The sequence below is a fragment of the Sus scrofa genome, chromosome 2, assembly GCF_054392235.1.
Source record: "Sus scrofa isolate SSC_HxYL_T2T_F1_AM1 chromosome 2, Sscrofa_HxYL_maternal_Yorkshire_Landrace_v2.0, whole genome shotgun sequence".
NCBI lineage: Eukaryota > Metazoa > Chordata > Mammalia > Artiodactyla > Suidae > Sus > Sus scrofa.
The window spans coordinates 85328847-85345769 of NC_139384.1; the positions used below are offsets into that span (position 1 = coordinate 85328847).

The 16923-nt window shown below is 54.1% G+C and overlaps 1 protein-coding gene across 23 annotated transcripts in view; it reads left to right on the forward strand.

Annotated features, from left to right (window-relative positions):
* Positions 1-16923, forward strand: part of ZFR2 (zinc finger RNA binding protein 2) — a 54030-nt gene that overhangs the window by 35254 nt on the left and 1853 nt on the right. For 5 of the 23 annotated variants that reach the window (XM_021084093.2, XM_021084094.2, XM_085013253.1 and 2 more), the window contains 10 exons: positions 577-716; positions 815-944; positions 1563-1753; positions 5610-5781; positions 8268-8406; positions 10340-10437; positions 10914-11009; positions 12421-12532; positions 13223-13320; positions 14080-15326. In XM_021084093.2, the coding sequence (XP_020939752.2) occupies positions 577-716; positions 815-944; positions 1563-1753; positions 5610-5781; positions 8268-8406; positions 10340-10437; positions 10914-11009; positions 12421-12532; positions 13223-13320; positions 14080-14286 (1383 nt within the window). In that variant the 3' untranslated portion in view covers positions 14287-15326. Of the gene's footprint in view, positions 1-576; positions 717-814; positions 945-1562; positions 1754-5609; positions 5782-8267; positions 8407-10339; positions 10438-10913; positions 11010-12167; positions 12211-12383; positions 13009-13222; positions 13321-14079; positions 15327-16923 lie in introns of those variants that run through there. The other 18 variants (XR_014837790.1, XR_014837791.1, XR_014837794.1 and 15 more) reach the window with 10 other exon arrangements.

Genomic DNA, 16923 nt, shown 5'->3' on the forward strand with positions numbered 1-16923 from the left:
TTTTCGTAGCTGAGTGATGCTCCCATGTGTGGAGGGACCACGTTGCGTGCATCTCTCACTCACTGAAGGACACTTGTGCTATTCCCACTATGAATAATCCTTGGACAACACTATACTCTCTGAGTGATGAAATTAAATGCTAAAAACCAAAGCCCAATGAGTAGACTAGCAGTGCTGTTTAGAATGTGTATCACTGGATCCTGCACAAACAGTGCTTCCCTGGATCACTCTAATCTGGATGAGTATTTCCCTTGAATCCTCTGTGAACACTTGTGTCCAACTGACATGGTTACTCCATGGTGTCACAGCGCCTTCTTCCTCTGGCTTGTCAGTAGGACTCCCTTGTGCTGTGGGTGGCATTACATCTGTGGCTCTGAGAGTTGGTCACAGTTTTGTTCCCCCCGCACCCCCCCCCTTTCCTGCCATGGCCTTTGGGGACGGGGAGTGTTGAGACTTTGGGGATTGAAACTCACTATTGCATAAACCTGGCAGGAGGATGTCAGTGGAGGGGGCTCCCCTGGGGCCCCGAGGTACACCCAGCATTCTCATCTGAAGGAAGGTCACCAATCTTTCTAGAAAAAAGTGAACCCTGATCTTCCGATTGCTGACAAGCCCAGCACAAGAGTTCGGAAGCTCCTGGAAGAGAAGCTGAGGAAGCAGCGTCAGCTGACCAAAAGGCGGCTGGGGGAGCTGCGGCGCCTGCACAATGAGATGAGGTGCGCAAGGAGCTGCTCCTGGGCCTTCCCACGGCCTCCACGTCATGGCCCAGGGTCCTGCAGCTGCTCCTGGCTCCTTGTCCCTCTCATCCCGGCAGGCGCTACGACTTGTGCAAGAGGCGGCTGGAAGAGGAGCCACAGGTCCAGGATGCACACCCAGGACGCTCACCTGACCAGCACCCGCCTCCTCTCAGGAGCAGGCCAGGGGCCCCCGCAGCCAGGCCTCTGGTGGGTGGCGGTCTGGTGCCCCAACACCTCCTGTGGTGGAGGCCCCTCCTCACTAGAAGGACCTGTACCCTCCAGGCATAAGAAGCAGGACTTTGTACCAAATCCCCCAAGGTGTGCTCAGGGTAGGGGCTGCAAGGGCCTGAGGGCCACATACAGGAGCCTCCAGCCTCAGCCCTATCTCCAGCCACAGTGACCCTTTAAACTTTCCAGAGGCCCCAGTGGTCACAACCTTCAGGAGCCCTTAGATGTCGGTCCACCCACAAAAGCCAGGCCAAGTGGGATGGGAACCGTGGATTGCACCTCACTCCCCCGGCCTCAGGAGCCTCTGGAAATGTGAGACTGTCACCCAGGAAGCCCACTGCTACCCCCACCTCCCTGCACTTGACCCTCCCTGGGGTCCTCACTGGTCCGTACCCCCCACCCCACCCCAAGGCCCTGTCAGCTCCTCTGCCTGGCTCTGCAGCCACCACCTGTCTGTCAAAGTCAGCCTGGCTCTGGGATCCCGTATCCCCATGTTGTATATGCCACACTTCTGTGGGCTGACACTTGTCCTGTCACTGCTTCATGGGTCCCCAGGACCTCCCAGCCCTCCCGTGATGCATGCGCCTTTCTCTCTAGCCCACAAGGCGGCCAGAGTCCAGCGATGACCGGCATGTCATGTGCAAGCACGCTGCCATCTACCCCACGGAGGAGGAGCTCTTGGCTGTCCAGAAGGCCGTTTCTCACTCGGAGCGCGCCCTCAAGCTGGTATCTGACATGCTGGCTGAGGAGGATTCTGCGAGCCCAGAGCCAGAGGTTGGGGAGTGCAGGTAATGGACATCACCCTTTTGTCCAGAGGCCCAGGGTGACTTAGAAGCAGCAGGAGTGGCTTACCCCCAGGCAGAGGTCAAGGTCCCTTCCTGGCAGCCAGGAAGGCAGAGGCAGCTCCACTGCCTCTGGGGCTGGGGGCTTTCCAGCCCTCAGCAGAAAATTCCCCAAGGGAGGCTCAGAGCCAGAGCCGCAAGGTTCGAAGGGAGTCAGTCCCAGCTGGTGAGAACTGTTATTCTAACACCAGAAGTTACTTTTCCTGTTGAAGGCACATCTAGAAATGGACCAGAGGAGTTCTCTAGTGGCCTAGTTGTTAAGGATCTGGCATTGTCACTGCTGTGGCTCAAATTGCTGCTACAGTGCAGATTTGATCCCTGGTCCCAGAACTTCCCCATGCTACAGGCATTGCAAGAAAGGATGAGAAGGAGAGAGGGAGGAAGGAAGGGAGGCAGGGAGGGAGGGAGGAAGGAAGGAAGAAAGGTAAGTAGGAAGGTAGTTGACAGAGGATTAGCCACCTCTGTTTCCTCATCTGTAATACGGAGCTAAGCATGAGTCTCCTGAAGCAGGAGATGCCACTGAGTGTCCTTGTGAGTCATCATTGCAGCCATTGTGATTGTCAGGGATGGAAAGTCCCAGTGCCTCCCAATGAATCATTACACGATTTAGAGAATCCTAGAGGGAGATAGCTTTTCCAAGTCTCTTCTCTGTGGGTGGATTCTTTTTCATTTCCTTTTTAAAGTATGTGTGTGTGTGTGTGTTCGTAACATTAAATTTGCCATCGTGACCATTCTTATATGTGTAACACGACAGCACTAAGTACATTCACAAGGTTGTGTGACCATCACTGCTGTCTGTTTTCAGAATTTTTTAACATCCAGAGTAGAAGTCCATCCTGTGAAATTCCCAAGCCCCTTGCCCCCACCACAGCACCCACCTTTCCACTCTGTCTCTGTGACTTGGCTTGTTCTGGACAGTTCATGTCAATGGGATTGTGTAGTACTTGTCCTTTTTGCATCTGGTCAATTCCAGTCAGTAGCTTCTTTTTGCCACAGTGTCTGCTCTTTGATGAGAACATGAAAGCCTTGAGGGTCACCAGATGTCATAAAAAACGCACGCGCCCCTCAGCAAGAGTGCAGGTGCCTCCCCCAAGAGCAGCCTTCCATATCGCCTGGAAGAGGAAGCAGGCATGCCCCGAAGGCAGACCTCCACCCCCACATCTTCTGCAGGAAAAGGCGTACCTCACTTAGTGCTTCGTCCTTTCCCTCCTTCCTGTTTTCTGTTTTCTCCCCATGTGTGTGTTTTGTTTTTATTTTGAGATAATTGCAGATTCAGAACATACTATGGAGAGGACCATGCTACCATCAGCTTTCTCAGTGAGGACATAATGCAGCCTTGCACTTGTCAAGGCTGGGCTTCCAAACAGGCACCTCAGGGAACCCCAGGTCTTGCTCAGGCCTCCACCTTAGGCCCCCTCTGGCCCAGCAGCTCATCCCCTGCACAGACACTTGTTCCCCACTGCAGTGAGAAGCCTGTGCTGCCCCTGTACCGCCACACTTCTCCCAAACCCAGCTTTAAAGCAAAATTAGGAGTTCCCTGGTAGCCTAGCAGGTTAGCAATTTACTGCTGTGGCTTGGGTTCGATTGGGAAAAAAAAAGCAAAAATGACTGCAGTTTTTTTAAGCCTTCACATAACATTGATGTCACGTTACATGTTCTGTCCTATTATTCTTCAAAAACACAGAAATGGGAGTTCCCATTGAGGTCCAGCAGGTTAAGAACCTGACATAGTGTCCGAGAAGGTGTGGGTTATATCCCTGGCTTCACTCAGTGGGTTAAGGATCTGGTGTTGCCACAAGCTGCGGTATAGGTCGCAGATATGGCTCTGATCCAGTGTTGCTGTGGCTGTGGTGTAGGCCGGCAACTGCAGCTCCACTTTGACCCCTAGCCTAGGAACTTCTGCAGATGTGGCCCTAAAACTAAAAACAAAGAAAACAAAAAACCCAGAAATGTGGGATTTTTTTTTTCTTCATTATTCTCGGTGGTCTTTTTCACTATGGAAATGTGTGGGTTTTTTTTTTTTAATAGGAACATGATAAACCATCCTGTGGATGTTCCATTTTTTATTTAACTGTTGCAAAGAACGTGTTAGTAAAATGGGGTTTTTATTTTTTAATAGTTTTATTATGGAAACTCTCAACACATACAAAAAGTGACAAGCCCCAAGTGATCATCCCTAAACCAAGATGACTCACCTGCTCTCTGCTCCTCACTTCCCTCTCCCTGCTCTGCCTGCAGTGGTTAAAGGGAATCCTATCAGACATCACCTCACTGCTGGAGCATGTCAGCATGTGTCTGTGAACAAGACTTTCATTTAACAAAATCATAGTGCCATTATCATACTTGAAAAAAATTAACAATAATTCTTTAACATTGTCAAGTATCCAGTGCTGAAATTTTTAGTTGTTCCATAGATAGCATAGTGTGCTTTTTTTTTTTGGTTTGGGTTTCTTTCTTTCTTTCTTTCTTTCTTTCTTTCTTTCTTTCTTTCTTTCTTTCTTTCTTCCTTCCTTCCTTCCTTCCTTCCTTCCTTCCTTTCTTTTTCTTTCTTTCTTCCTTCCCTCCCTCCCTCCCCTTGGCACATGGAATTCCCAGGCCAGGGGTCAGATCTGAGCTGCAGTTGAGCAATTCTAGATCCTTTAACCCACTATGCTGGGCCAGGGATCGAAACTGCATCCTGGAGCTGTAGAAACACCACCCATCCCCTTGCACCACAGCAGGAACCCCTGGCTTGGATTTTTTTGTTTTGTATTGTTTTGAAGTTTGTGAGACTCAAGATCCAAGTTGACTGACAACTTGTAAGTCTCTTTATCTGCAGGTTTCCCACCCCCTGCTCTCTGCTTTGTCTTCCCTTGCAGGGTAGGGGCCTCCTAAGTCTCCCCAATCTTGAGGGTGCAGCCAGGTGCCCTCAGGCCATCACAGGCTCCAGCTCTTTGTGGTCCAGAAACAAGAAATACACAAATGCCTTACAGAATGTGGTTATCTTGTATCCTGAGAAGTGTCACAAAGAAAACAAAGTGGTGATCAGCCGGTGGCAGAAGCAGGTGGCAGTTTCTGGAACCAAGTAGGGAACGTTAGTATTGGGACAGCCATGGAGAGGTCTGCCATGTGAGGGCACCCCCAGGCCATTGGATGAGGCTCATGGGGCTGGAGCCGCAGGAGCGGAAGGAGAGGGTGTTGGCAAGGTGGCCCTGGGGTCAGTCTGGGGACCTCAGGCCCAGGGAAGAAACCCAGTGTTCCCAACCTGCAGGAGGGCAGCATCAGGAGGTTTACTGCTGGGCTGACACAGTAATGAGAGTCACCTGCAGAAAGTGACCAGCAGGATGGAGCAATGAGCGGGGAGGGGGTGGCAGTGGCAAGGCTGGAGGACCAGGCCTCAGGGGAGGGGAGGGCAGGCGAACACCTGGCAGGGCCTTCTCAGAGGAGTTCAGGTGCGGGGTAAAGCGACCCTAGAGACATCTCAGAAGGAGCACAAAGCCAAGGGCCAACAAAGCTGAGGACCAGGGTGCCACTGGGGTGGACATGGGAGGCCTTTTCCAGAATTCAGTTTATTAGGAAACAGTGACAGCCGCCAGCCTTGCTGAGCAGTATGATTTCCCAGCTGCAGTTCGAAGAGTGCTTCTCTCAGATCTGTCTCCTTGGGCCTCTTGATCAAATGTCCTCTGAGAAGGGCTGTGCCCCATTTTACAGATAAGGAAGCGGAGGCACAGATGGTGCAGTGAGGAGTTCGAGCCCTGTGTGCAGGAGCGGGGACCCTTTCTCCCCACCCTATGCTCATGCATTGGTGGCTTTGTCTTCGCAGCCGCCCCAGCTCCTCTTCTCGGATCCTGAAAGGCGTGATGCGGGTTGGCCTCCTGGCAAAGGGCCTCCTCCTTCGGGGAGACAGGGCTGTGCAGCTGATCCTGCTCTCCTCCCAGAAGCCCACCCGCGCCCTGCTACACAGAGTCGCCGAGCAGCTGCCCCTCCAGTTCCCGGTGAGGTGCACGGCAGTGCGGTCAGCCTTTCAACTCCGGTTAGACACAAACCAGTTTGTTTTTAGAAACAGTCACCAGGAGAGAGTGGTGGAACTTAAGGGTTCTTTTACAGACCGGGTTCAGGTTAGAGCTCAGAAACATTTTAACCATAATTCTAACTTCTGCCACATCCACAGCAGAGGCACAGAGGATAAATGAGGCCAAAATCTTTCACGCCCCCAAGGCTAGAGAGGCACAGGACTTTGGTTGTTGGTGGCTGCACTCTCCTCCAGAGCAGTTCCTGCTGTTGTCATAGAGCTTTTCTTATCTGAGATGGTAATTGGGAGAAGAGCGAGATCATGTCATGATTTAAACTGATCATCTTCAATTAGAATAATCGGTTCCCAGGGTGGTTTCTTCTTGCTGATATGTCTGCTGCCCTTCCCCATAATTCAGCATCTAGGGGCCAGGCAGTCCCAGGCTCACCTCTGGGACTCCTAGTCTGGTCAGGAGACAAAAACACAGAGCAAGCTAACTTCCAATTTATCTTCTGTGGAAAAATTAAAACCTGATGCCAGGTAGAGAGCACCCTGGGAGAGCAGGGCCCACTTCAGACAGGATTGTAGGAGGTATGTGTCCTGAGAGAGGAGGGAGCATGTGAGGTGAGAGCCGAGAAACCTTGAAAAATGGGAGAGGCATTGAAAAATGGGAAAGCAGGCAGTATTCCATATAGAAGGACCTGCCCCTGCAGAGGCCAAGAGGGAGGAGACCCTGGGAGAGGTGTGCCTGAGAGGACAAGAGCCTGGATCAAGCCAGGCCTGAAGGCCTTGTGGGGGAAATAGGATTGGAGGGTTTTAAGCAGGGGAATGACATGCTCTGACTTTGCCAATTTAATCACTCATTTCCTGAACACCCCTGACATGATAGTTTTTGCTAAATGCTGTCGGGGGTGCAAAGATGTCAGATGCAGGCCCTGTCTTCCAGAACTTTGTAGCCCAGTGGCTAGGACAAAGCCTTAAGCCCATGAGGATGGCTAAGTCTGTGGAGAGCTGGCGGTGCCCCCCACCCCCCACCCCAGCCCTGAAAGGTATGTAGAATATAGAGGGGACCTTCTTAGCCATTACCTGGCCAAGCATCTTGGGGACCCCAAGACAAGATGAGGGACATAGTAGAGCCTCTCTCAGCACCAAGTCACTGCACCAAACCCAGCTTCATTGTGCTGTCTTCCCAGGAGGCTGGTAATCAAGGAAGGCAGTTGGAGTTCTAATGCCTGTGAGTAAGGAGTCCTTTCTCCCTGAGGCCCCGAGAGTAAAAGGCTGTCAGGAGCAAAGCTGGAGAGGCTGGGAATGGAAGGGAGGGTCTGCGGAGAGAGCAGGGCTTGTCTGGGGTCGCTGCTTGCAAGGGTATGACCCTCTCAGGGTATCTCCTAGGTGGAGCTGGGGTGGGCAGGGTCATAAGGACACCTGTGTTGGGGGCAAGCCTAAACCCTGGGCCTCTGTGGCAGGCGTGGGGTGGGGACCAGAGCTGAGGAGGCTCAAATTTTGCCTGGAGGCAGCCCCTGTCCACATCCTGAGAAACCATCCTTCTGTCTTTGTACCCAAACAGTAACCTATGGGACCAACTGAAAGGTATTGCGTTTTTTCACTGAATAGCATGTCTAGGGTCAGATTCCGTAATTATATAGGGAGCTTCATTCTTTTTTTCTGGCTTAAGATTATCCTGTTGCCATTTGTCCATAACTGGCTGGGTCCTTCTGTGTAGTTGAACATTTAGATTGTTTCAGGTGTTCCGTGTTACCAGCAAGTCTTCACAAAATACATAACCTTGTATACATGCTGCCCCATTTACATGGGAGCATGTCCTGGGGCAGAGTCACTGGATCAAAGGTGCGAGCCTGGATGCTTCTGGTGTCACCAGGCCAGCCTCCACCAGCAGTTTAGAGATGCACAGATTTGCCAGCCTAGCTGCTCCTCAGACTTGTTGAGTTTTGTCCCTCCCACAGGTGACAGTGGCACCCTGTTCTAGTTTTAACTCTTTTTTTTTTTTTTTTTTCTGGCTGTGCCCATAGTGTGCGGAAGTTCCCAAGCTCAGAATCTAACCTGCGCCATAGCGGCGACCTGAACCACTGCAGTAACACAGTTTACCACAAGGGAACTCCCATTCTAGTTTTAACTCTAGTCTCTCTTATCATAGGAGTAATTTGTGTCATAGTATAAAAAGGGTCATTTCAGTTTCTCTTTCTGCAAACTATCATTTGTCGGTTTTCTTACCAGGATGCTGATGTTGTTACTAAGCTATGGGTGTTCTTTATGAACACCACTCTGTATGAAGGCACCTTGATGCTCAATCTATTGTCTATATGCATTTCTACCTGTGCACTTCTGGAGGACAGGGCTGTGTCTCAGTCCCTAAGAGATTCCAGATGCCTGGTGTGGGGCCTGGCACCCAAACACATCCTACCTCTCAGCTGGAGTAATTCAGCCTTGTGTTATATTTACACCTTGTAGATTGTGACAGATGACAAGTATGAGGTCTCCTCAGATCCTGAAGCCAACATCATCATCTCCTCCTGCGAGGAGCCCAAGATGCAGGTCACTGTGTCCATCACCTCACCCCTGATGCGGGAGGACCCCTCTACAGACCGAGGTGCGGCCAGGCCCTTCTGTCCAGCCCCCCTCTCCACACACCTGGTGGTCAAGGGCAGTGTTCACTTCTGCTCTGGGCAGGGGGTCGGGGGGTTGCCATAGCCAATTTCCTGCACTTCTGTCAGCCCCAGATACCTCCATCAGATAAGAGCTAGTTAGGATAGGAGAGGAAGGGAGGAAGTGAACTGGGACAGAGAATTAGGTGGCTCAAGACCCAGCAGCGGGGCACGTGCCTGTGACTGGGGCCATGCATGCACTGGCTCCCTGCCCAGGGGAGACCAGTTGTGCTGGGTCCCTAGGGGGCCTGTGGCAGATGGGCATTGCCTGAGAGAGTGGGAGGGGGTTGTAGGCGAGGCCAGAGAGCAGCCAACATGGGATTGCAGGCCAAGCTGACAGGGACGGGCACTTGAATCTCATCCAGCCAGAGAACCTACTGGAACAGCCTCTGGGACTGTTTCCCAAATTCCAGTCTTTCTTAGATCTCTTTCATCATTGTTGTCTCGTCATAGCTGAGGGCCACGAACCACTGATGCTTTCCTTTAAATCGATTCCTTTTTAACTCTTAAATTTTTTTCTCTTTTTGGCTTTTTAGGGCTGCACCTGCATGTGGAGGTTCTCAGGGGTCAAATTGGAGCTGTAGCTCTTGGCCTACACCATAGCCACAGCAACACCAGATCCTTAACCCACTGAGCGAGGCCAGGGATCAAACCTGCGTCTTCACGGATGCTAGTCAGATTCGTTTGCTCTGAGCCACGATGGGAACTCCACTCTTAATTTTTTTTTTTTTTTTTTTGTCTTTTTGCCATTTCTTGGGCCGCTCCCGCGGCATATGGAGGTTCCCAGGCTAGGGGTCTAATCGGAGCTGTAGCTGCCAGCCTACGCCAGAGCCACAGCAACACAGGATCCAAGCCAGGTCTGCGACCTACACCACAGCTCACGGCAACGCCGGATCGTTAACCCACTGAGCAAGGGCAGGGATCGAACCCGCAACCTCATGGTTCCTAGTCAGATTCGTTAACCACTGAGCCACGACGGGAACTCCCACTCTTAAATTTTTAAAGAGGAGAGCCTCTGAACCATAAGTGAACAACCATTACCAACTGTCATAAGAGAGAGTCATCTGAAAATAAATACAGTGAGGAAAAATAGTGATGCCCTTCAACTCCAGCTGAAGGCCCTCTAGGGCTTGCCCCCATGAAAATGAGGGGTAGATTGGGAATATCAGAATGGGTTCAAGGTCTGTGGCCACTGATGGAGGCTGACTGGAGGGGGCAAGAGAACCAGAAACCCTCTGTGGGAGCCCTGGACCCCCCGAGAGCTGCTCCTCCCTCCATGTCTGTGCCCTGTTGGCTACTGCCGGGTGGGGAGCTTTCAGCTTCTGCTACTGCTTGCTCTCAGCCCCAAAGGAGCAACCAGGCCTGGGGTCCAGGGGGCTGTTTATGAGCAAAAGAAAAATCTGTGCTCCCTCCTGTGACCTGAAAAACCAGGGCTTCATAGAATGAGGGAAGAGTAATATTCCTGAAGCGAGAAGAAGAAAGACAAAACAGGGTGGAATTTTCCCCAGACATGGGGCCTTGATCATCCATGATAGTGTGTGCTCAAACCTGACCTGCTGACTCCCTTTTAATCACACATGTGGAAGTTTCTGGAAATCCAGCTTCATTCATCATTTCCCATCTGAACTGTGATTTGCTAACCGGGTGGGTCTGCACTGACAGCTCCAGGTGACAAGCACAGAGCCCTTTCCTCATGGGAGCTCAGAACCTCGGAGAAGATAGGATTTCCACCAAGAAGACTCCTGTGGTCCTTGGAGGAATAATGGTGTATCTTCCTAATAAATGCAGTGTGGCCCAGGGACCTGAGGGCTCAGCTACATAGCCCGGGAGGCAAGAGCAGGGAGCAGGGTACCTGACTCCTGTGCCCTTCTCTTCTAGAAGGAACAGAGGCGCCTCTGCCTGATCCGGGAGATGTCCTGAGCCCAGAGAAGTGCCTCCAGTCTCTGGCTGCCCTCCGACGCGCCAAGTGGTTCCAGGTCAGGGGGCAGGGCCCAGAGGGGGCCTCAGCCAGGCCCTCAGGCTCCCAGTACAAACGAGGGACAACCGGGGTGGAGGAGCTTCTCCGCTGGCTGCTTGGCTCACATGTCCTTGCCCAGTGTTAACCAGGTTACTTCTTGGCTGATTGGGTCGGGAACTTGAAATGAATGACTGCCGTTCTGGGGGTGAGGATGCTGTACCCCACAGGCCCCTGGCAGCAGGTACCAGGCTCAAACCTGAGCCAGTTGGCTTGGCCTGGGCCATTTGAGAGTGGATTCCACTTCCAGCCACCACCTGCAAAGCCAGCTAGCCCATGTCCTCTGGAGTCCTTGCTGCTTCCACTGCCAGGACAGGACCCCCAGCTGGGCTCGCTGCCCCCTGGGTCAGCCCTTGTTCCCTCAGCTCCATGTGCATTCCCTACCTTATCACTTGCACGTGGCTCCCTGGTGCTAACTCTTTGCTTCTTCCCCTGAAGGCAAGAGCCAGTGGCCTGCAACCCTGTGTGATCGTCATCAGGATCCTTCGGGACCTCTGCCAGCGAGTGCCCACCTGGGGGGCCCTGCCAGACTGGGTAAGGCAGCACCGGGGGGCCAGCCCTGCTTTGGGAAGCCCTCAACCCTGACAGGCCAAGCCTCATTTCCAGGTCCAGCGTTCAGCTTTCCGAGAAAGGGCTGGTGGCAGCCTGAACACCAGGAGAGGTGGATCAGGGTGGGGCACGTCAGGATCCTAGAGAAGTGGTCCCAGGACGAGGCTTGCTACAAGACGCAGCTTCATTTGACTGTATTATCTTAAACCCACAAGCTGGCAGGCAGAACCAGGAAGCATGCAAATACAAGGGCGCCTCAGCAAAAGGTGGAGTGTTTGCCTAGACCTGCAGGCGTCAGTGCGGAGGGCCCAGTGAGGGTGAGCAGCTGTGCCTGACCTGCCTTCATGGCCTCTGGGCTGCCTGGTGCAGACCCACCTTCTCTGAAGGGGAGATCCCCCGCCATCAGCAGGCCCCGGGGTCTTTCATGGGGGAAGAGAGGAGAGAGGATGCAAGGGCCTCCATGGCCCCCAAATCCCCAAGCTGCCGTATTGTGAGAACCCCAGCTCCCGCCCTCTTAGGGGTCCCCTGCCCTATCTTTTGGAATCTCATCTCATCTGTGAGCCCTTCAGTGAACCTGTCTCTGAGTGTCCCTCTCCAGTCACACACCCATTGACCACACACCACCCATCCCAGCAATGGTGGTGTATGTTTTTTAGTCTCACATTATCCTTGGGAAGACATCAGAGGGCCCGGAATTTGGAGGGACTCATGCATTTTATGTGCAACCTTCTGCTGCCTGTTCATCAGCTGCAAAGGCACATTCTTGGACCCTTTGCATTCCAACCCAAGCTTCCCTTGGCATTCCTCTGGTGCCTGCCTGGACCTTGCCTTCCTAACTGGGGTCTGGGGCACCACCCCTCATGGAGGGCACAGCTACCACCCTGCACTGAGTGAGGGGCAGGGTTTGTCCTGATGCTGGGAGGGCCCTGCATTCCCCGCAGCCCACTTCCCTGTAAGCATAGACACCTCCCAACAGCTCACACCTCCAGCTTTGCCCTGGGACCTGCTGGTAAGGTGGCTTCTTGGAGGAGGGAACATAGCTGAGTGAGTCCTCAAGTCCTTGTGACCCTCAGGACTCTCGCTAGCTGAACCACAGGTTACTGAGAACCAGTTTCTTTTAATCCTTGTGGCGCTATTTTGCAGTGTTACCATCAATGGGATTTTGCTGATGGGAAAGCCAAGGCAAGTGAGTGAAGAAGCCTGCCCATGGCCATGCCAGGAGGTGGCGTGAGGCCCCAGTGACCATCCTCCTTGTAGAAGTTCAGGGGCATATGGGAGTGAGGGGGCTAGATGAAGGGACCTCCTGTCCCCAGTTCCCTGGAGACCCCAGCCGAGCCTGCAGAGCCACTCTCTCCTCAGAGGCACGGATCTCCTTTTCTGTCCCCACTCGGCCCAGGCCATGGAGCTGCTGGTGGAGAAGGCTCTGAGCAGCACGAAGGGGCCCCTGAGCCCTGGGGATGCCGTGAGACGGGTCCTGGAGTGTGTGGCCTCGGGGACACTCCTGACAGGTCAGTCAGCATCTTCCACAACCCTGGAGCACATGCTGGAGAACAAGGGCCACAGGGGAAGGGGAGTAGGCAGAAGAGCCTCTCAGGAACACTTGAGAACCACAACCACTCAGAGAGGACAGCAGATGCAGACACACGTCGCTCATGCAAGGGAGCCACGCTGAGCCGTGGACAGGCTGGGAAGGAGAAGCAGGGTGCAGGCTAGAACAGAGCCTTCTCTCACTCTCCTCCAATGGCACATCCACCCTTTCTGGGGAGCCAGAGCCGGTCCAGGGAACATGTCCAAAGGAAACAACCAGGAAGTCCATGATGGGCTGTGTACAAAGATGTTCATCTCGGGTCCTTCACCATAGCAGGAGGAGAGCGAGTGTGCAGCCCATGTGACATGTTAGATGCAAAATGGTGTTTTTCCAGTCATTCCAGTGACACAGGATGATAGTGTATTAAGTGGAAAAAGAAGATAATACACTGGCCCATGGCGTGAGCTTTTACGTAATTACACACTCGCACAAGCACACACGCAGGCCATGGGGAGATATGGTAAATGTGTGTGGGGACAGAGGGAGGCCTGGCCATGGGAGAGGGCATGTGGTGTCCAAGTGCAGTTCCCCCTTAGCATTGCAGAGTGTGGTGGCAGCACTCATGAGGGTGCCCTCTCCTCTTTGCTGCCCCATTCCTCCCCTCGCAAAGATGGGCCCGGGCTCCAGGATCCCTGTGAGAGAGACCAGATGGACGCCCTCGGGTCCATGACCCTCCAAGAGCGGGAAGACATCACGGCCAGTGCTCAGGTAGGGGGCTGGCCCCCGAGGTTCCCCGACTCAGGCCAGCTCAGCCCGGCTGTGGGCAGCCTGGGTCCCAGCTAGCCCAGGTCCCAGCCCCTTTTGTACCTGCACTACATCCCAGGAAATAGCTTGGGGTTCCCCTTTCCTCCCCATCTGCAAAGAGAGACAGGTGGCTTGTGGGGGATAAGACTGCTTCTGGGGACAGGGCCAGCCCGGCCCAGAACCGAAGCCGCCCCCATGATGAGGTGCAGACTTGGGGCCTCATTGGCTGGGACTGTCATGGGTCTACCACCCCCAGCCATGATCTGGAAACACCCAGCTGAGGTCTCCAGTTTGGCCTGAACAGGCTCCAGCACCAAAGCTGAGCCCTTGCCTATGGCATCACTTTTGTTTGCAAGTGTATTTATAAGCAAGTCTCCCGGCAGTACAAAAATCACTTTGGGCCTGAGGTTTATGAATTGCCTTTAATGGAAAGAGTCAAAATGCTCTGATCAGAGCCGAGCCTGAAGAGGCAGGATCTGGAGTCCCTGTAGTGAGACGAGAAAGAGCTGATGTACTGAGCTAGTGTTCTAGCAAAGTCCTTGCCACCAGCCACCCCGAGTGACTCCTAGTACAATTCTTCATGTCCAAGGGTGACTTGAGCTCAGCAGTTGCTAGAAGGGTGCTGCTGAGGTTGCCCAGCCAGCCCTCAGGGCTGCACAGGGCTGGGAGAGGCGGGCAAGCCGGGAGCGGGCAGGAGGGTCCTGACGCGCTATCTGCCCCCAGCATGCCCTGCGCATGTTGGCATTCCGGCAGATCCACAAGATCCTGGGCATCGACCCTCTGCCGCCCCCCAAAAGCAGGCCTGGGGCGCGCTTCCGGAAGAGGCCTCGGGAGGCAGGCGAGGCCGAGGAGGGCATGGGCCCAAGGAAGCGGGCCAACGGGGTGGAGAGGGGCCCTCGTGAGCAGCCTCGCCTCCCCAACGGGACCTGACGCACCGCTGAGTGGCTGTTTCAACCTTGACACTGGACAGTCGTGTTTTCCTTTCCAGTAACATTCTGTAGATTTCTTTCAGGACACTTGTGCTTAAATCATTAGTGAAATCTCTTCATCTGGCAATTTAAGCTGCAGTGGGTGGGGGTGGGCGGGCAGCACCTGAGGCCAGCCTCTATCTAAAGCCTGACATTTCTTGCTAGCTTTAAACTCGCCCATGGCCTACTAAGAGTGTGGGTATCTAAATCACCTTGTGTGGATGCCCCCACTGTGCGTGGACTTGAAATCACACTGGCAAGCCTGTCGGGGGTCCCACATCAGTAAGTCTGGTTCCAGAAGGCAGGTCAGAAGTTCTGAGGTGGTGGCCAAGCCTAAGGGCATGCCCAGGTCGGGGTGCCCAGACCCCAAGCCCCACCTGCTGCAAGCACACTGCCCCTCCCACTCCCCAGCCTGGAGATGGCCCCCACGCAGGCAGAGGTCTGCAGGGCCCCTGCTGAGCTTGTCCTCTGGCCCATGGTGGGGAGGCCACAGAGCCAAAAGGTGGTGAGGAGGTGGGCTGGGTGCACTCCTGACTCCGGGAACATCTGTGATCCCCATGGCACTGCACCCCATGCCATTGCGTGCCTTCTGCACTACGAAGAGCCGCTGTGTTCATCTCGTTTGAGGCTGTGTTTGCCTTTGTCTTTCCCCAATCCTCCCTGCACAGGTGCAGCTGACATGGGTCCAGGCCTTGCCCCTTAGGAGCAGGGTCTTGGGGCTCTGCCTAGTGCAGGGCACAAGGTCAGGTACCTCCTGGCACTGACGGACATGAGGGCACCCCTGCCCGGCCCCTGCCCTGATCCATCCAAACCTCTCGGCTGCTGCCTAATAGCGCTGAAGGAGAAAAGTCTTTGGGCCTATGTGATCTTTGGTCACTTGATTGCTTCAAGTTCATTTTTGTGTTTAAGGGACAACCTGTGTGTGGCTTCATAGCTAATGTCTTCGTAGAGCTACTTGGAAGTTTGGGGTTGGGGGAGGGGGGAATAAATAAGATGTGTTTATCTCTTGGTGTGGACTGCGCAGTCCTTCCTCGAGGTGCGGTGACTTCTTGGGGCTCTAGGCAGGGCCCCTGACCAGGCAGCATGTCTCCCCGAAGCTCTGAGGCTGTGGGCCCCCCAGGCCACTCCCACACTGAGGTCCCCTGAGGATGCAGAGAAGCCTGGCTCTGCAGACACCACCCCCCACTCCGAAGGATCTAGCCCAAGAAGCACTCATGTAATACACGTCCCACAGCCACTCAAGGAACCTGTCCTGGCCTGCTCCAGGGGGCCATCAAAGGGAGGGTGGGCAGCCCTGGATGCCTTCCTGGAAGAGGGGGGGCAGCCAAGCTGAGTTGGGAGGGGTGGGTATCTGAGTCCCCCCAGATATTCATTGCAAAACTCAGAAGGTGGAGTTCAGATAGGGAGACCTCCTCACAACTGGGCCTCTGACCGCTTTAAGCACACAGGGCATCCCCAGGCAGTGGTTGTGGGACAGAGATGAGAGGTGGCTGCAAGGTTGCACTGGTCCCTAGTGGGAGTGGTACATGCCCGTGAGCGCAATCCAGGGAGACAGCCAGGGCCCCCTTCTCAGAGCCAGGCCAAGGGGATGTCAGTGCTCCTGCGGGAGCTTACCCTTCTAGCAGGTGCATTATCTACTGGAAACAGGAAGCATCTGGTTGGTGCCTGACCACTCTGACCTCCCTGGGAGGGCAGGCCTCTCTCCTCTGCTACTGGGCCCTTCCTGAAGGATTGGCACCCTAACAACACCGGGGAGGCAGAGCCACCCTCAGCTGGTCCTGGCCATGGCCACAGAGTGAGCACAGGGGACATCCTCCGCCTTGTGCAGGGGAGCTTCACCCACACACCCCTGTCCCTCTGCATCTTGGTTGACTGCTCTGCCATTCACTCAGCTGTCCAGGCTGACCACCACCACCGCCGGCAAGTCTTCCTGGGTTCCTTTGTGCTCAGGCCACGTCATCTAGAAGTCCTGTCAGTCCCACTTCTGCTGCTCTCGTTTCATAGCTTCTGGCATTCTGCAGCTTCAGCCCTCCAGCAGCTGGGGGCTCAGGATAAAACTCAGGATTGCACTCAAGATAATACCCCAGGAGTTCCCGTCGTGGCGCAGTGGTTAACAAATCCGACTAGGAACCATGAGGTTGCGGGTTCGATCCCTGCCCTTGCTCAGTGGGTTAACGATCCGGCATTGCCGTGAGCTGTGGTGTAGGTCGCAGATGCGGCTCGGATCCCGCGTTGCTGTGGCTCTGGCGTAGGCTGGCAGCTACAGCTCCGATTAGACCCCTAGCCTGGGAACCTCTATATGCCGCGGGAGCGGCCCAAGAAATGGCAAAACGACAAAAAAAAATAATAATAATAATAATAATACCCCAAATCCCAGCAAAGCCCCACAAGAACCCAAGTGCCTCCTTCTGCCTCAGTAACTCCGCATCAGACCTACTAGTCTTCTGGTCCTCAGTGAACCAGCCAAACTTGTTCCTGCCCCAGGGCCTTTGCACATGTCATTTCCACTGCCTTGTAAACTCCATCCCCTGACCTGTATGGGCAGCGGCTCCTCCCCTCCTTCAGGTCCCAGCTTAGGTGTCAGCTCCTGAGAGAGGCC